At 41.7% G+C, this 20,942-nt stretch overlaps 1 protein-coding gene across 3 annotated transcripts in view; it reads right to left on the reverse strand.

Moving 5' to 3' along the window:
• Window positions 1-577: 577 nt before the first annotated feature.
• LOC136582156 (4-galactosyl-N-acetylglucosaminide 3-alpha-L-fucosyltransferase FUT6-like) overlaps window positions 578-20,942 on the reverse strand; it is a 36,784-nt gene continuing 16,419 nt past the window's right edge. For 2 of the 3 annotated variants that reach the window (XM_066582983.1, XM_066582982.1), the window contains exon 2: window positions 578-1,945. In XM_066582983.1, coding sequence (XP_066439080.1) covers window positions 832-1,878 — 1,047 coding nt within the window. In that variant the 5' untranslated portion in view covers window positions 1,879-1,945 and the 3' untranslated portion in view covers window positions 578-831. Of the gene's footprint in view, window positions 1,946-16,181; window positions 17,363-20,942 lie in introns of those variants that run through there. The other variant, XM_066582981.1, reaches the window with a different exon arrangement.

The raw sequence follows: 20,942 nt of genomic DNA on the forward strand, positions 1-20,942 counted from the left end.
CAGCAGTTGAGGTATGTTTTATAAGGCATAATGCACTATAATTGTGCTTTGAGATGGTCACAGAACGTAATGACTTCTAATACTCTTATAATTACAGAACAGATACATCATCCATATCTATTGTATTATATAGTATCATAATGTGTCTTCTATGCTACAATATACTGTAAAGGTTACAACTTTTAAAGGGGTTGTCCAGTTACCGCACACCATTCCCTGTACAGGTACTATGGTGCTAAAATACCAAAAGACACAGTACTTACCTGTCCTCAGCCACTGTGATCCAGCATTATGGCCTCGCTGATCTTCTGATGTTTGTTGTGCAGGATGACATCACACACTGTCACCTGACCAGTGCAGCCAATCGGTGACACATATTTATCCCACATGGTGAACGTCATCAGAAAAAAAATTATGCCAGAATTGCATTTTTTGGTCGAGAAAAAGAAAACATTGTGTAATAAAAAGTGATCGAAAAATTATCTATTATCCCAACTCCAAAATGGGATAATAGAAAAATAAACGTGCCCTATAACTATATCAACAGAAAAATAAAAACGTTATGGCTGTCAGAAGATGGCGGCAAAAATAATTTTATTTTTTTGTAAACATATTTTACTGTTTGAAAGCAAAACAGTAAAAGTAAAACTATAGAAATTTTGGTATCTTCATAATCGTACAGTCCCTCAGAATAAAGTTATCATGTTATTTTTGCTGCAACATGTATGCCGTGAAAACAAGACCCCACTCCCCTAAAGATGGCGGAATTGAGGGTTTTTTTAATTTCACTTCACTTAGAAATAAAATAAAAGTATCAAACAACTCCTAAAATCATTTGTACCATTCTCCAAGTTTTGAAATAGTTTTGTGCTTAGGAGCTTCTTTTAGTGCCTTACATACTCGGCAGTAATGAGTCTGCCAATTAGGATTTCCAATGGGATGAAGTCTGGACCTCCATGTAAAATACTGTTGGTAAGCATCCTCATCTCTGTCCAACTTTAAGATATATTTAGCGAGCTCTTCAGCCGTCGAGAAGTCATCAACATGTATAAAAGACTCTTTTGGAATAAACCGCTCATAGTTTTTACGAGAAGGACCCAGTACAACTGGTACACACCCGTATGTTAATGCATTCATCCAGAGTTTCTCTGTTATATAGTCTTTATGAATTGAGTTTTCAAAAGAAAAGTAAAACTTGTACTTGGACAGTGTTTTTCCATTGTCATCTCCCGGAAGAGGTAAATGCTGCCTTCCATATACGTCTACAGATAGATATTTCTTTAGCTCCTGATAATAGCGCACTCTTGTAGAATTTGATTTCCAGTTGGTGACTACCCAGGCCACCAGCTTGGTCTTTGGAGGTATGGTGAAGTTATCTTCTTGCTGATTGGGTTCTAACCAACCATAAGGTGAGAAAATATCTGAGTCCGCTCTGTAAGACATTGTGAGGTTGATGAGATTATCCATAAGATACAAGTTTGGGCTATTGGATGGAGACTCCAAGTTGAACCACACCCAATACTGATTTGGTGGTCTTGGTGCCTGAGGTAACTGTTTTCTGGAATAGCATACATCTCTGTGATGGAAAACAACTGTGTCTGCAGAAGAGTACAATGTTCTGTTATCTGTGTAAAGGCATCCAGAAATATCAGTGTATGGCGGGCAGTCATTAAGTGGAAATTTACTACCAAATGGCCAGCCCCAAACAAGGATCAACTTAGCTGGTTCTTGATTGATATTTGTATATGCCAATTTATTAATGAACATCGAGAGGTTTGCATAATCGTAGTATGAAAATAAAATGATTGCAAGGCAGATTTGTGCAATGACGATCGTAAAACATTTCTGGAATGTTAGTGTCTTCCCTTGGCTTTCCATTTATTAAAGCAGAACTGATGGAGCAGCTTGTAAATGGAGGTCGGACCCGTTTTGACAAGTATGATACCTATTGGAGAAAGAAAGAGAATATATTTACATAAATAATGAACTTTAATGGGTTTTTCTTGGTAAATACAAATAAATAGTTGATTGCTGTGAATTTACTGCTCGGGGTCCCTGGTGATCAGCTGATTGTCTGGTTTGCTGCCTGTGCAGGTGTAGTAGGGTTGGATGTCACCATAAAAACTCTTTTACACGAGCATAGGCGTTTTTAGGTTTTCTCAGTGGCTCCGTAAAATCATATGAAATGACTTTTTTCCGTTAGGGTAATTAGCGTTTTCTCATCCATTCACATGACTGTGAGTGTGGTTTTTCAGCGAAAAAATGCGTTGCGACCGGAAAACTCTCGCTCAGCTTAAATCCTCTGAATGTCTTCTGATGCCTATATAGAGGCACCTTTAAGCTTTTTGCAGCATAGCTGCTGCAAAAATGCCTCCTCCTTCTTTTTTTCCCCTGCTCCCATAGTAGTCTATGGGACCCGCAGGCATATATTGGCCAAAAGATAGTTCCAGAACTATCTTTTTGCCCAACATATATGCGTTGGAGCGTATTTCGGTTGCGTTTGTTCCAATGTTCAGGGTTCAACGTTTTTACATGCTGTATATTCGCCCGTGTGAACGGATGCATTGGAAACCAATGGCTCAGATGGTCGCGTATATCGGCCAGGTAAAAAAACGTGGACATTTATGTGCTCATGTGAAAGAAGCCCAATATTTGGAACTGCCTATTACAGTTCCTGCTCTGCACTGGGGATGGAGATGAATGTGTAATAGGCGGCTTTACTCTCATTGATTTCAAAGGGAGTGAAGCTGGCTCTGAGACTTCCTGCTCTGACGCAAATGACGACGTCCAGCCACACTGCACTGTCAGCAGGCTTGATGATCAGCTGATTCCCGAGGATCAACTATTGATGAACTATCCTGAGGATAGGTCATCAATAGTATTTGCCCAGAAAACCCTTTTTATTGCCACTATTAAGCATTGCAGTTATCACCTCCTTTCTAAGGCCACCTGCACACGACCGAATTTCAATTGCAGAATCCGCGAACGTCACCTACACGTAATTATTTCCATTGGAATCAATATAAATCCAATTAATTTGTTCTAGATATTCCAGAAAACACAACAAAACACATTTAATGGAGAATAAATATGGCCTTTAATACCAAAAACAACAATAAATTAAAAGACTACTGTAAAAAATAAATGAACATTTTACATGTTTTTTAACATGTTACTGTGTGTTCTCTGTGCTGTTACATAGGACTGCAGGTGACATCTGCTGTACTACAGTACATCATCTGTCCTCAGTGTTATTCCTGTGTTCTCTGCGCTGTTACATAGGACTGCAGGTAACATCTACTACATCATATGTCCTCAGCTTTATCACTGTGTTCTCTGTGGTGTTTTATAGGACTGCAGGTGACATCATTATCTGTCCTCAGCGTTATCACTGTGTTCTCTGTGCTGTTACATAGGACTGCAGGTGACATCTGCTGTACTAGAGTACATCATCTGCCCTCAGTGTTATCCCTGTGTTCTCTGCGCTGTTACATAGGACTGCAGGTCACATCTACTACATCATCTGTCCTCAGCGTTATCACTGTGTTCTCTGTGGTGGTACATAGGACTGCAGGTGACATCATTATCTCTCTTCTGCGTTATCACTAGGTTCTCTGTGCTGTTACATTGGAGTGCAATTGTACTGTACTGCCATAGTGTATTACACGTTGCTGACGATGGAGATGGGTGGGTTGCATTAGGAGGAGGAGACGCAGAGCAGGGGATCATGTGGGTTCAGCAGCAAGGTCATGTAGGCTGGCACACGCCGGTGTTATTAGAGGCAACCAATGTTACTAGAGATAAAATTTTGGCTAAAAAAACAGCCTTATTCGAAATAGGACTATGTCAATGCTAGTAGAGGTATTACTGTATCCTGTTATATAAATATTTCTCAATGAAACAATGATCTTTCATTTAACCCCTTAACCGCTTCCCGCTATATGATGTACATTTACGTCATGTAGCGTCGGAGTATGTATAAAGAGAGGTTGCCCCGCGATCTCTTTTCATACAGCATGGGTATGAACTTGAAGTTCAAACTTGCAACCTTCAGGTCGTAGGTGTGAGCTTACACTCTGCGCCACACTAGGCTCATCTTTTAATTCCTGATCTTGTTTACAACACATGCGCTGGCTGTGTATAATTGCATATACGATTGGACAGCGACTTTTGATCACTCCCGAAGAGGTGGAGCTGAGGACTATATAAGGAGGACAACTCTATGAGTCTGGTCATTCCCTGGCCTACCATCAAGGCTGTGGGAGCTACCATTTTTTTTATTTTACTCTCTCTCTTTAAGCTACTTATATCTAATGGGGATATTCTTTCTAGCTTCGATGGTCTAGATTTTTTGACCCAGCACTGAGCTATTCAGACAGCGGCTGTACTCTTTATTGAAAGGATTTTTGGATAGGAGGATAATCCTCTCCTTCAGGTCCACGCTACCTATACACAGCCTGACTATCTGATTAATGTCAGAAATCTAAAAGCTGCGGTATCCATGCGTAGGACTTTAGGCCATGAGCACTAATTTTGTCTCATACCCCTAACAGTCCTTTTTCACTCAGCTTTATATACTGACAAGCTTCAACATTAAAAGAACTCAGTCTAGCTCTGAGGACAGCTCTAACAATTGAGCTATTCTCGTCTTTTCTCTATATTCTCTGAATCTTTTTAGAGATTGTATATTGGGTTTGGAGACCAGATGGGCTTCTGTATTAGCTAGAACCCATCAGTGAACCAGACAGGGTTAGGACATGATCCGCACCCCAGCTAGTATCTAAGTTCATCCCCTTATAGCTTTGAGAGAATCTTGATAGTAGAAGCTCAACATTGGACGAACATTGCTTCGATTTTGATTCTACCTTGTTCTAAGCTCTATTAGACTAAAACTCTTCTTTAGCTGCTCTGTATATCTAAAATACGAATCCTCCTGAAGAGCCACACACATGGAGTGGCGAAACGCGTAGAGTCGAAACCGTTTATAGTTGAAGTAAACAAGCAGATTTATATACTAAAGAGTTTAACCACACAGCATACACAATCTGTACGAAGTTTTTAATGAGCTGGTTACCTACAGAGACACTCTCCATTGAAATTCATTACTCAGGAGTAACATACTTACCTTTACATACCATTGGGGTACTTGGAGACACACTCTCTGTAGCATTCTATTTGAAAATAAGACCGTAGATTCAGTCTTTTTAGAAATTAAAACACTTCTATCCGAGGCCCCACCAGCCCGGGCACTCTCTATTAACAAGACCCTATCAATTTCTACTGAATGAATTTAACAAAGGGTCTTTAGTCTGAGTGAAAGACTTTAAGCGTGGAGGCCATAAACGAGTTGTTAAGCCCGTATTGGCATTTCTTCTAACTCACCACTAGGCCTCTCCGCAGCCTACTGTCGGACCCTCAGTTCATCCGACACATTATTAATAACCTCTAGCCGGTGGGGCTCAGACCGTATGTGTAAATGTTTGTCCAAGTGTAGTAGGTGCGCCACTTCCTCCTGTCTTGGCGACACCATTTCTGTGTGTTATATGTTGTGCCCTAAGTGTAGTTTTTAATGAAACTTCAATAACATTTATCTCTTTTACGTTCGTCTTTTCTGTGACAGGGCTTTTATAATTTTGAAAAGACTTGCTGCCTCTCTGTGAATTTGGAAGTGTAGTATACTACTATCTTACTTGGGTTTAGGACACACGCTATCCTGGCACACAAGTAATTAAACTTTGCCTATGCATACTCCTTACAAATTAATTCTAAGCACTGAAACATTCCTGAGGATCCACTCAATGGAGTGGTGAAACGCGTTGAGTTTGAGTACTATTTATGGTGCAAGAATAAACATTCTGAAAACTAAGTTTTCGCCAATCAGCAGTTTATCGACTGATAGTGATACAGCTATATCAGAATTCGAGCAAAAAGTAACACAATAATCACACAAGAAGTCTTATCAGCTGTTGAGCCCTGTATAAGCAACACCATCAACCAGTAGCTCACCAGCTGATATCGATATAGCTATATAAATATAGATCCGACGATCGGAGTAAGGACACTGCATAAACTACAGATCTAGTCCCCTCCTGAAACCGAAAAATATCCATACAGATCCATTTGGAGGTGTTTAATTATATAAAATAATCGGTGTTTGTGTAACCAAAATCTTGTGGCTCCGACGCCCCATCACGTAAGATCCACCGAGTTTGTAGTGATCATAGGCAGATATATAACTTCTGCCATCTGAAGGGACCTTCATATTTAAACGCATCAAACTCTCTTTCCCTCTAAGACTGGTATCAGAAGGTCATACAAACCAATGAAATTACGTGACATGCAGCAAATACAGTGATCAACTGTTATACAGCTCCAAGGGGTGGAGTCGGGAACCACACACCACTGATCTGTGTCTGTCCTAAAATAATTGGGTGTGCCGCCTACTCAGTTTGCGACACACGCCATTTTGTGTTATTTGTTGTGTCCTATGTGGTATTCAATTTTAATAAATTATTTAATAAAGTTTATTATTTTATTCTAAGTCCCCTCTTTGATAGGGCTATGATGTAATGCTGTAGCATTACATCAAAATGCAGGAGCGATCAAAGCATCACTAGTTGTGGTCCCCTGTGGGGAACTAAAAAAAAAAGTTAAAATCAGGTCAATAAAGTTTTACTAATTATAAAAAAAAGTAATAAAAGTTTAAATCATCCCCTTTTTTGCCATTTCTATAATAAAAAAAATCTAAATCATAAAACAAAAATAGTTATTTGGAATCGCCGCGTCCACAAAAGTCTGATCTATCAGAGTAGTGCATTATTTATGCCACGCAGTGAACGTCGTCCGAAGAAAAACCACCAGAAATGCACTTTTTCAGTCGCCCTGTCTCCCAGAAAAAATGCGATAAAAAGCATTCAAAAAAGTCATATATATTCCAAAATGGTACCAACGTAAACTGCGGGATGTCTGGCAAAAATTGAGTGCTCACACAAGTACACACAAGTACAGACAAATAAAAAAGTTATTGTGCGCAGAAGATGGAGGCAGAAAATAATTAAATGTCTTTGAAAAAAAAAAGTAGAACAGCAAAAAAAAAATATATATATATATATATGTTTGGTATCGTAGTAATCGTACTGACCCATAGAATAAGGTTATCATGTTATTTTTGTTGCAGTTTGTGCGCCATTGACACAAGACACACAAAAAGATGGCGGAATGTAGTTTTGTTTTCATTTTACTGCATTTAGAAATTTTTTAAAGTTTCTCAGTGCAAACTAAATAGCACCATTGAAAAATACAATTCGTACCACAAAAAACAATCCTTCATACAGCGACATCGATCGATAAATAAAGAATTTACAACTTTTTACAAGGTGAGAGGAAAAAAACAAAAATGGAAAAAAGGGCCATGTCATTAATGGGTTAACACTCAGTGCTCTGTTCAGATACTTTTTGGTTGTTTTGCACATGATGAGAGAGGAGGAGAGAGGGGAGAGGGAGTTTAGCAGTCGCGCTGCTAAACTCCCTCCCCTTTCTCTCCTCTTCTCTCCTCCCCTCCAGCTGTTTGTAATGGGAGGGAGCTTAGCTCTGTCCCTGTCCTCCTCCCTCCCATTGCGAACAGCCGGAGGAGAGGAGAGAAGGGGCACAAAGATAGTTCCAGGACCATCTTTGTTGCTCGGCGTAAAAGCGCCCAGCGCTATATTTGCAGGCTGGGCACTTTTATGCTGCGGGAATACACCTGTGTGATTTGATGCATTGGAATCCAATGCATCAGATTGTAGCATATATTGGCAGGCTCTGAAAATGGCGGCTGATATACGCTCATGTGAATAAGTCCTCACTGTGAGAAGTTCTGGCTGCAACACATGCTGCTTTATGCTCAGACTAACATGAATTCTCAGCCTTCTCCTGCATATAGTGTAGCATAGGACAGGAGAAGGGGGAAGAGTGAAATTGTCCTAAAGTGGCCTGAACTTCTCACAGTGAAGGCTCTTTCACATGAGCATGTAACGGACGCATTTTCACTGGTTTCCAATTAATCAGTTTAGATGGGCGTATTCCTGATGCGTAAAAACGGCCGGCAAAGATAGCGTGAACGGTGTGCATTCCGGACGGACATTTTTACGCTGGCCAGAAAAGATAGTTCTGGAATAATCTTTGGCTGGAATATGGCAGCCGCTGCCATAGATTCCTATGGGAGTCTATGACAGCTGACAGAGAAGAGGGAGTATAGCAGCATGAGCAATGGAAGGGGGTGGGACAGGGCGAGAGCTGGTGTGCTAAAGTCCTGCCCCCCCCTTGCCCGCAGCTCCCATAGGCTGGAGCAGAGAGGGTGAGAGACTAGCTCTGCTAAGCTGCCACCTCCTCCCCTTGTCGTAAGCCGACAAGGGGGTGAGAGTTTAGCAGAATTAAACTCCCACCCCCTAGCCGATGGTATCCCGGGGCTGCGGCATATATGCGCCGCAGCCTTGGCCATCTGAACAGGCATAAAACGCGAGTTGCAGCCAAGACTTCGTGGTTGCCGGCCTCTCGTTCACGCAATTTTCGCCCACGCTGTGGTTATGAAACCATGTGAATGAAGCCTGAGTGCGACAAGAGAAGCTGCTTGTCAAAAGATTGTTGTTTGCTTGGCTGGCCAGCCAGCTGTTCAGTGAGGGGAATACTCACAGATGGCAACATTATTACTCATTAGGGCCACAGATGGGAATACTGCCACAGGGGGCACTGTTATTAATTAGTGGACCACAGTGGAGGCACTATTACTAATTAGAGTCATAGTGGGGGCACTATCAGTAATCAGGACCACAATGGAATACTATTACTAAATTAAAGGGGTTGTCCCGCGCCGAAACGGGTTTTTTTTTTTTTCAACAGCCCCCCCGTTCGGCGCGAGACAACCCCGATGCAGGGATTAAAAATAAAAACCGCACAGTGCTTACCTGAATCCCCGCGCTCCGGTGACTTCTTACTTACCTGCTGAAGATGGCCGCCGGGATCTTCTCCCTCGGTGGACCGCAGGGCTTCTGTGCGGTCCATTGCTGATTCCAGCCTCCTGATTGGCTGGAATCGGCACGTGACGGGGCGGAGCTACAAGGAGCCGCTCTCCGGCACGAGCGGCCCCTTCAGCAAAGAAGAAGACCCGGACTGCGCAAGCGCGTCTAATCTAGCGATTAGATGCTGAAAATTAGACGGCACCATGGAGACGAGGACGCTAGCAACGGAACAGGTAAGTGAATAACTTCTTATAACTTCTGTATGGCTCATAATTAAGGCACAATGTACATTACAAAGTGCATTAATATGGCCATACAGAAGTGTATAGACCCGATTGCTTTCGCGGGACAACCCCTTTAAGCCACAAAAGGTGCAATATTACCGATTGGGGGCACAGAAGGGTCACTATTATAAATGGGGCCACCGAGGGGAACACTAATTTAGTGGGGGCACTATTAGTATTTGGGGACATATTTGGTGAACTGTTACTATATAAGGCCACAGAGGTGGCACTATTGAATGGGGGAATACTGACAAGGGTAAAAGCACCAGAATGGAGAGAGTGTGCAGACATGAGTTGTGGCTGGAAAACATTGTTATGGCGGTCTTGGCCTGGATAGAGAAAAAATAGTAATAAGCACCAAAATAGGACATGCTGTGTTTTTCACCCACTTATTATGCACGTGAGGAGAATGCGCATGGACCTGCTGTTCTGTGCCGTCAGATAGAGGCTTGAAAAAGACCTGGAAGGTTGAAACGTTGCCTATAAATTTGACTATGGAACAACAAAGTTTCTTGCTTAAAGAAACCTTCTTTCACCATTTATTCTGCCACATCTTGTCTTAAATTCTACTACAGCTTTTGGAGTTGAGGGTTCACAACTCCTTGGGTGGTTTTGCATATTTCTCCTACTAATTTACCACTCTCCCTTATTGGGCTAGGGTGTGAGTGCTGCTGGGACTCTCTTTTTGCCAGGACTTCCAGACTGCTATCACTCAGGTCAGGTACACTTGTCACTTGCGACACTCTGCCAAACCCACTGTCACTCACTATCTCATGCAGACTGACCACAAGGCATGTTAACCACGTCATTATTTCAACAGGCCCAACCTAGCACAATGCCTGTGTGGCATTATGCTACTGTTCCCACACACATAAGCACAGACGTCGCCAACCACAAGTGCCCGCCTGTGTCAGGAATATGCTTATTGTGTGATTATTTAGACATCAACCTGTTTTTTTAGCCATGCATGAATTTTGAGTTTCCTTCTGTCCTTCTGGCAGAGAGCTAAAGTATTTATGGTTGTATAACAAGTTTAGATGTGCATGTCTTAAGGTTAATGAAAACAAATGAAAACTTTCACTCCGCTATCAGTGCCTAGACAAAAAAAGTTTGTTTGCTGTTGCAGAATTCCTTTTAAGTGCGAACCAATCACATCCATATCTGTGCCTTGTCATAAGTATGTATGTTATAAGTGTGTATAAATATCCATGCCTCTTCAGATCCAATCCATAAGCCGGAAGAAGTACCCTGCGTTGGTACGAAAGCTCGCTATTATTACATCATGTATTTTTGTTAGCCATTAAAAGGTATCATATCTACAAGACTACGTCGTTTCTCTTACTGAGAACAATCACATTTTGTCTTAAGGTTAGCGCACAATGAAGTGTCAAGCTTATTGTGTGTCTGGGAAGAGGCATTTATGGTTGTATAACAGTGTGCACACTATATGTTTTTTTTTTTTTTCGCATGACAAAATACACTAGCATTATTCTGTCATTCGGACTAGGAAACAGACACGGAGGCATTAGTGCCAAGATAGTATAAAAGTCTTTACTTTCTGGAGCTAAGACAGAAGCTCTTCTGACAAGTGAGGGAGAACACAGACAATACAACAATTACGTGTGATATACAATCACTTTGAAACAAAGGGGTAGGGGTGATACAGGAGGTACATGGGGAGGGGAGATAAGGCACGGGGGAACACAAGCAGTACGGCAATTACGCGTGGAAATCGGTTATTAGGAAGTAAATGGGGTGGGAACCGTAAGGAGGTACAGGGGTAGAAGTCATATGCAATAGCAGGGTGGAAGGTGTGGGGCACCCTGGGAAGGGGCAGGGGGACTAGAGATACTTCTATGATGCAATCAAAGAGACTTTGCCCAGTTAACAGAGTTTCAGAGGGGGTGTATTGCTGGAATGCGAGAATGCTGGATGGTCATATCTCCAAATTGCCTGCAACCTGGACTATTCTGACCAGACTGCTAGGAGATGTTGAGACCAGTGGAAGTATGAGAGCACATACAGATAGGGCAACTGGGCTCAGGATACTCTCAACATACCACCAGTAGAGAGGATCTTCTGAGTGTCCAAAAAGCATGAGCTGCTCCAACTGTTTCATTATCCGCCATCCAGAGACAGGTGGTACCATTGTTGCAGGCCCCTGTATCTGTCAGAACCGTTTCCAGATGCTTGGCTGAAGGATATTTGGTTCACGGTGCCTTTTATTACGTGTACTGTCATTGACACCATCATTTGTAGTGGTGTCGTGAACAACAAAACTTGATTGCTATGGAGTGGAACCAGGTTGTTCTCAGTGACGAATCCAGGTTTAGTTTGGGCACTGATGACGGCCATGTTTGGAGATCTAGGGGTGAGCGCCTCAATCCTGCCTTTGTTGTGGAGCGGCATACTGCCCCGTGATGTGATGGGATGGCGGGGGGGGGGGGCATCACATGCAACAGTTGGTCACCCCTAGTGGTACGAGGGACAAGGACAGCTCAGTGATATGTTTAGGAGATCCTGCAGCCACATTTGCTGCCCCTCATGGCGGCTTCCAAGAGCCATTTTCCAGCAGAATAATCCTGCATACCCCTCTATATTGAGAGGCTGTGTGAGTGGCTGCCTTATCGGTGTTCCTCACAGGTGTAATTAGCTCCCTCATTTGGTAGTCTGCTACCTGCATGTTGAGAGGATGCAGCAATCTGCCCTCCTTAGTCAGTAAGATTATGTCCATTTGCTAGTTTAATAACACATCTATTTCATAGTAAGATTTAAAACGGGATAGTCAGGTTGAAAAAGCAGATCAATCCCTAAAGTCTATCCATGTAGCCCAAGTGGAATAAAAGTTGGAAATAGCTTCAGGGGGTGCCAAGCTGGTGGCCCTGCCCGGAGGTGGCAAAATTATGGACACAGATACACAACCTGCTAAAACGCATGTTCATTGGCCTGATACCTAAGTCACCCACAATGCTCCTCCTGGGAAATCGTGAACCTGGAATTAGATTTAAAGCCCATAAGCTTATTCAAGTTATTTGTATGGCCGCAAGGATCCACATCGCCTCCAAATGGAAAACACTGAACCTCTCCTTTTCAGAGGTGACAAACAGAATCTCTACAATTATGCTATACGAAAGAATCCATGCTATCCGGACGGATACGTTAATAAATTTTCTGACCACATGGCAACCATGGATAAATTACCTAGCGGTTCCAGGGCTACATAATATATCCTCCACCACCTAAAAATTTATAACGCAAACTGACTTAAGTACTTCAATAAATCGTAACATGGGGAAGATGTGGATCCCTGACGACCCCCTGTTCTGTTCCCCCTGTTAACCCCTCCCAATATTATGTGCCAAGAGTAAAAGATTGCATTATAAGCTAAATTATACCAGAAGGCTTAACTTAAGCCCTATGCGTGGGGACACGAGTATGTATGTTACTGTCTCACTCTTGGAGAAAAAAACCTTCAATAAAAACCGTTGAAACTAAAAGTTGGAAATAGCATTGCGATCTAAAGATCTTAGCTCTCCCATATATCTTAATGAAAGACAATGTGATAAAATACTATGGTGAAGGCGCAGCACTCTAAGCTAGTTGAAAGCTAAAGGTCCAAGATGCGATAGAACCTCTTTCCTCCCTGTCTCCCTGTCACATACAAGACTTCTGGAACATTCAATAACCTTTGGAATTGTGTCACCCCCAGGCATCCTGTTGTGTTTAATCCAGCTGAACTGACGAAGGGGCTTGACCCTGAAATGCGAATGCAAGAAGTCTGATCGGTAAGGTGGGTGAGCTTGAAGTGAGAATGACTGATGAAAATTACGATATAGTAGGAATAACGGAAACATGGCTTGATAAGTGCAATTGGGTGGTGAATTTACAGGGTTACAATCTCTTCAGAAGAGACTGTGGAAACCAGAAAGGAGGAGGATTGTGTCTGCATGTCAAAGTGTACTTAATGCCGAAACTATGAGAAGCTATAGGTGCAGGAGTTGAACGCATGGAATCTCTTTGGGTAGAAATACAGGGAGAAAAAAAATAATCAAATATTTTTTTCTATAGGCCACCAAAAGCAACAGAAGAAACTGAAATCTAATTATTATGGCAAATAGAAAAGGTGTCAAACCGCAATGAAGTAATTATTATGGGGGACTTCAATTATTCGGCTATAATATGGGAAGACTAAACCTGCAAATCTCACAAGGGTTATCAGTTCTTGAGAACAATTAATGATAACTACCTTATCCATCTTGTGTGGGAGCCAAGTAGAAAGAGGGGCACTCTGGACTTATTATTACCTAACAAACCAGACAGAATCTCGGGGGTGCAGGGACACTTGGGAAAAAGTGACTACAATATAACTAATTTCCAGCTGTCATTTAACAAGAAACCTTATTATGGAGCGACAAAAAAACATTAACTTTAGTAAAGCAAAATTTAATCAGCTCAGAACTACTATTGGTAACATTAATTAGGACAATGTCCTCAAAAATAACAGTACAGACTACAAATGGAGACGTTTAAAAACATCCTAATGACCTCATGTGAGCAGTTCATATCCTTTGAAAATAAAAGAACCACAAGTAGAAGGTGTTAGCGCAATTTATCACTATTCGATATACTGTGTGGTCCAAATTAGATAAAAATAATGTACAGGCCTGGAGAGCCTTTCAAAGACCACACGTCTCTACATCATGTGTCCCAAAAGAGTCTGAATCTTTATTCACGCGCGTAAAGTTTAAATAAAATTTCAACACAGGAAGGGAAGTAATTTAGGATACAGTTACATTATTTAGTGAGCTGATAGGTCATTCTCAGAGGGAGGTATTTGTGAGGTAGCTTGTGATGTCATCCATCTGGGAGGAACTTCGGTGAGCACGCTCAGTTCATTCTTGAATTTGGTCTCATGAGAAGAACATCCTGTTTCTCCTCTCTGCTTGTCCAAGACAAAGACATTCCTAGATAGGTTTTTGCCAGGTAAAATCAGTTTGACCAGTTTATCACTGCTCCTTCAGTTCTTGTGGAGGTGGGGGGACGATGTTCCCTTCCCCCAGAGGTTCAGACCAGAAACACAACATAGCATCTTCACAGTTGACAAAAATACAGAAAATACATACAAAATGGTGAACCTATCGGCCATCTCCCACAATTCCCTCCTTTGTTGTGTGTATTTTCGTTCTCCTGGATAGTTTTTTTCCTTCCTATTTGTGTTCTCGGGCCTTTCCCTACCGCCTACAGGGGACCCTAGCTGTCACCTCCACCATGGGAAATGCCTCCCGCAAGGGTGACAACCCCACTTTCCCTATCTCCTACCTTATCCCTTCCTACTGCTGGGTGATATCCAGGATAAGGAAAATACCACACAACACGTTACAGTTTCCCAACGGTATTCTAGGTAGATGGCTTCTAAAAGATTTATCTTTTTCTGCATAAGCCACCTTGTTCATAGTTTAGATGATACAACATGTTGAATGTGACTGGCTTTCCAAGGTGTGATTTCAGGTTATATTGTTTGTTACATGTTAACATTGGTCTGATTACACAATATGGCTGAAACATTGGTACACTTACTGCTACCTTATTGTATCTGTTGACATTTTTCCGATCTTTGACACATTACCAGGGGTGTAACTATAGAGGATGCAGGGGATGCGGTTGCACCCTGGCCGAGGAGCCTTTTCAGGGCCCATAAGACCGCTCTTCTCCATATAGGGAACCCGCTACTATAAGTAAAGGATTATAGTTCAGGGCCCTGTTCCAAGTTTTGCAGCGGGGCCCGGGAGTTCAAGTTACGCCTCTGCACATTACATATGAAACAGTATAATCCTCTTCACAGGATTTGTGTTGTCTATTACCCTTATGAGGAAGAAGAGAAATAACAGCCCAATGACCGCAAGGGTCCTACATATAACAAAGAATATGGGCCACATTTGTCTTCTCCCTTGATAATGAACCAAAATTAGCTTTTCTTCAAGTTTCACTGAGGTTGTTGTGATTAACAGCACTTGAAAGGGTTCTCTGTATCTTGATACCAATTGCTTCCTTGCGTCTTTTTAGGACAACCCAACCACCTGAAAGCAAACTATGTGACTCTTGATCTGGAAACAAGGAGAATACACATTTATGGGTGACAGATGATATAACTCCTGATATAAGGCACTCACATGGGAGGTGAGGCCCTCCTTTTTGGCCTGGAATAAGCATAGGCCTATTACAGGAGCCCTACCAAACAAAACCTTCATAGGGACGCAACTTGGTCTTACATTTAGGGTGGTTCTAATCGAGTAGATGACTAATAAAATGTTTACCTCCATTATTTATTATTATTTCTGGTGTATCCAAATATTCAAAATTACTTTCATAAAACATATTCTTTGGTCATATTCTTGGCGGGTTAAAAATTATTTTTATTTATTTATTTATTTCTCAAGCCACGCCTCCAAATAACATGAAAAGAGGTCTATGCAAACCAACAACTCCAAACACCTACCTGTGGTAGCTGTATGCTATCATTCTGCAGTCACTGAAACAGATAGTCTGGCTCGCACCGAGAAGGTACCTTGACTAATTGGCCTGGGTTGTAACGGGCGCATATAATGCATCCCTGTACAAACCCTATCGCAGCAGTGTTGAACCCTGGGGTAAGCCAAGCAGAAGACACTATACCACACATTACCTCCTTGGATGAATTGGTTAGCTCTTGGATCAGGTGTGACATCATGAAGCACAGCGTGCAGGGGAGGCACAGGCATTTACCTTTCTGCCAGACCCCAGTACCGTTCCTCTCGCTTTTCCACTTCTCCCTTTTTCTTCTTATTGAGGCCTGTTCCTGCAATTTAAGCAACAGAGAAATATCTACACCTGTTTCAGGTGCAAGTACGTTAGCAGCCGTTACCTCATTCAAGGGATGTCAGGCTGCTGTGGTGCCTGCTGTCTGGTTCCTTCCAGTCTCAGTAGTTGTCTCTTTGACATAAGCCTGGACTCTGATGATGTCATCTGTGCGGAAAGAGCTATAACCTTGAAAAACAAAGACACTGCTTCTGTATTCTGGATTGGCTTACTCAAGGACCCCATGAAACTTCCACTGTGCAACATAAGATGTGAAATCGTGTACGATTCCAAATGTGTACCTTAAGTCGGTGCAGAGATAAACAGTCTTACCTGCAGCCAGTTTACATATTTCAGTGAGCGCCATCACCTCTATTTCCTGAGTAACTGAGTGTCTCAGGAGGAAAAGAGTGTTTTTTGTACAATTACCTCTTTCTGTCGGTTACCACTGCATAGCCTGTTTTGCTTGTCCATTTCCACGATATTTGAAACCATTTATGGGAAAAACTCAAGATTTACATTAATCATGGCAGTTTCAACATTATTGTTAGGACCCCTAGTTTCTCTTTTCATTAATCTTCCGACAATCATACAATCATGTGCTTGCTACTTAATGTCATGGTCTGTGCCTGCTGCCCCTTCCTCTCGACTTTCCGAATTCAGTAAAAGATATGAAATGGTATTTGGAACTATACCCTACTTGATTGCGATATGTGAGGGTGCTAGCAGGGCAGTCTCATACATAGTTAGTCTAGAAGCTGAAAGATGTTTAGTTTGCACTCTATGCAGTATTTTTATGACCCCTTGAGGGAGCATGACATTAAGAGGCCCCACACCATCTCTGGTACCTGTACGAAAACGTACTGCAAACAGAAGAAATATTGTTATTACAATCTGCAACCATAACAACTGCACCAATGATGGTTAACTACTGGTTTATTAAGGGACTAGTAACCCTGATACAATTTGGGATATACTCAATTTCTGGCATCAAAAATTAACTTTTTTTTTTTTAAATGTAAGAATCCTCACGTAAAATAATGTTGTTAATTGAAAATAAGATACACTCTAAAATAGAATTTTTGTTACTAAAGTACAACCCCGATGCAGGGGTTAAAAAAGAACACCGCACAGCGCTTACCTGAATCCCCGCACTCCGGTGACTTCTTACTTACCTGCTGAAGATGGCCGCCGGGATCTTCTCCCTCGGTGGACCGCAGGGCTTCTGTGCGGTCCATTGCCGATTCCAGCCTCCTGATTGGCTGGAATCGGCACGTGACGGGGCGGAGCTACACGGAGCCGGCATCCTGCACGAGCGGCTCCATTGAGAAAAGAAGAAGACCCGGACTGCGCAAGCGCGTCTAATTTGGCCATTAGACGCCGAAAATTAGACGGGCTCCATGGAAACGAGGACGCTAGCAACGGAGCAGGTAAGTGAAAAACTTCTTATAACTTCTGTATGGCTCATAATTAATGCACAATGTACATTACAAAGTGCATTAATATGGCCATACAGAAGTGTATAGACCCACTTGCTGCCGCGTGACAACCCCTTTAACGGGTGTTTCAAGTACACAATTTTCTCATTTTAGTATCTTAATTCAATGATATTCAAAATAAATACAACTCAATATTTTTAAATTCTCCACATACTCCAAGAACCTATATATATATACTGTGGCAATCCTGGACTATTATCTCATACAACTACCCTCAGGAATAAAATTAGATGCCCCTCCTTTGGTCACCTACATTTGTTCAAGTGAGAGACTTAACATGGAGTCTAAGAGTGACCTTCCCTCTATACATTACCACAATATACATATATATACCAACATCCACTTAAATGGAGACACACGTCTCACCTAGACTGGTCTGTGTTAAGGGTGGAGCAAGACCTCTTCCTATTGTTCTTCACTTCCATCTCCTTACATTACCTAGCTCCACCCCCTGTGGTCTGGCTCAGTGTTTGGTCATTCTTTCCTCATTTCATTTCTAGCCACTGGACAGTATACACACCATATAACACAATCTAACTCTCATACGGGCCCATCCATTTATACACACAAATTCACCCTCACTGGGGTTTTCATTCACTCATATACAGACTGATAAGTATCTCATGTGAAGTGGAAATTGGGATTGTATTTACTGTACATAGGACTCCCCATATTGAACAAAGTATATATATATAAGAAAAACTCTTATGTACTGCGGTTTTTACATATTTTGTTTAGCACAGGCTATCCAATGACAAACACAATACAACTTATGCCCATTTCCACCCACATACTTATATTCACCACTCCAGATAGCAACTATTATCACCGTTCATTATTAAACCTTCTACCTTTCCTTAACTCATTGACTTGTTTTTTCCTTCACCGATTTTTGTGTGTCCAGTTGTGTTTACAAACATCATCTCATTGAATTTGCTTGCGAGTCATACTTAATTTTTCCCACACCTCACAACACAGGTCTGGCTTATCTCACTAATAAGCACTTACAATTTCGCCCCTGCACTCTTGTCGTAATTGGAAAAATCTTTAATTAATTGAGATTCTCTACTCCTGCACCTTATGGCACAGATCTGTACTTTTGGCACCACATTGTGGAACCTCAACAGTCCGTTTGGCCTACCATAATCGGAGGAGATTCTCTGGCTAGCCCACATCTTTCATCAGACAGGCCTTTTCTGCTGTCTGGAACCAATTACTCCAAGCCAAAATCCTTTGAGTTGATGTATGCCAACATGGCAAATACAAGCATTCCATGTGCACCCCTCCCCCCATATAACAAAGGAAGACCTCATCAACCACATGTTGAACAATGGAAACTCTCTCACCGCATGGACACACTACTGTTTTTAACCAGCAACGTTAATCACTACTATAACCTTCAGCTAAAATTGCTTACATCAACTTTCCTTTTTACTTTCTTTTAACAAGTTATACTACACATTCTTTGTTCCTTATTCCTAAAACCTAATATCACCGAGGCAGTTAAGTTCCCGTTAATCAAGTGTATTTCACTGTAGGGAACCACAGAAAAATAGAATAAAATATAACTTTTATTAATTAAGATAAAAAAGCAAAAGAAAAACAATATAGTGCGATATAAGGTGATGAGATAAAACTATGCTCGAATAGTAATAAAGAAGAAGTCTCTTTGATTTTATCAATTATTTTCATAGGCCAAGATGATTCCTTGAGGGGAAAAATCTTTATACCCTCTTGCAATATCCGTAAGGTACTGAGTAGTTAGAATTAGTTGTTATTTTCTATTACTCGTTCTCCCCCCCTCTATAAAGTAGAGGATATCAGTATATTCCCCTATCGGAGGTTCTTATGTATTCTCACATAGAGGGAAAGGGAATAGTAACGTATATCTATGATGTTCTAGTCACAGAGGAGATTATTAACCAGAACCCTGTATTCCCGCCATACACTGGGCTACGTATTTCTCTAGATATATAATAGAGTGCTGGAATCTTATCTCGGACTTGAGCACGGTGAGTATATCACCAAGCTCAGAAGTATATCGAAGTCATACGCAGATTGCTTATATATGTCCACAATCGTCAAGGGGTAGATGTACATCCCAAGTACAAGTGTTGTGTTTAACTTAAGGATAGTGGATAAAGTGAGTCATGCAAGGTATGCCCCACACATTGGGGAATAACCTATTGCAGGATTTTCATCAACTACCACAGTGTGAATCGATATAAAATAATTAGAGAACTTCTAAAAAGTCCAAAGACGGATACATAGTGATCTCGGATGAAGATATAGATCAAAAATATTCGTCTGGACTAATGCTGCAGATCAATAGGCTATGAGTATAAATAGCTTCTCTTAGATAGCTGTAAAGGACACTTAGGTTTCTGTGTCCAACAGTATAAGTCCTAGGTGGTTGATTTGGTGCAAGGCCAAACTATTGATATCAATCACCTAGGTAGTCACTCTTTATATTAAATTGCTGTTAAGGGACACTAAGATTGTTGGTCCCGGTAGTTATGTGCCTAAATGATAGCTCTGGCATAAAAGCCAGGTATAGATGTCTATCACTTTAGTCAGAAATTCTATCCATCTACGCGTTTCTGCTGTCAGAGGACTTCTAGCAGCGTCATCAGGATGGATTCTATCCTAACAGCACAGTTTTTAAGCCACAAAGAGCAGTGGCTGATAGTTGATCTGAACAGCACAGTGGCTGTTAACAAAATGAGCATAGATGGTAACTCAGCTCTCAGCAGAGGTTTATATGGCCCTAGGCACGCCTCCCAAGCAAGGGGATTGGCTCTTATGCTTCCAATAGGCTGTCAGCCTTGCCACACACCTTCTCCCGAAGTCTCGCGATATTATGCGAGTTCTGCACATGTGCAGTGAAGCCCAAGCGTGAAGACGCCAACCACTTGCTAACCAAGCAGCAGACAGGTGTCCAGCCGGTCGGGAGCATTGTATCGCTATAGCAACCCAGCAGTGTAGGAGAGGGAGGGGGTGGCAGGGAGAAGCACAGTGCCTCAAACCCTTGCAGATGGGCGATTATAGAGTAGCATGGAAGGAGGTAAATCAATCTTAGTGATGGCTCATATCTTTTATGCAGAGGTAAATATTGTAAAATAGGCTATTAAAGATGAACTAATCATGAAGAGATCATGTCACAATAGGGCAAGCAGGCTGCTGTAGTTACCACATTGCTGTTTACAGCTACCAGGGGGTATCTAGTTGTGAGCATGTTTGTGAATAGATAGTATTCATGTTCATGCAGGATATAGATGTTAGGTATATTTGCTCATGATGTCAACTATACCCAATGCAATAATTTAATT

The sequence above is a fragment of the Eleutherodactylus coqui genome, chromosome 11, assembly GCF_035609145.1.
Source record: "Eleutherodactylus coqui strain aEleCoq1 chromosome 11, aEleCoq1.hap1, whole genome shotgun sequence".
NCBI lineage: Eukaryota > Metazoa > Chordata > Amphibia > Anura > Eleutherodactylidae > Eleutherodactylus > Eleutherodactylus coqui.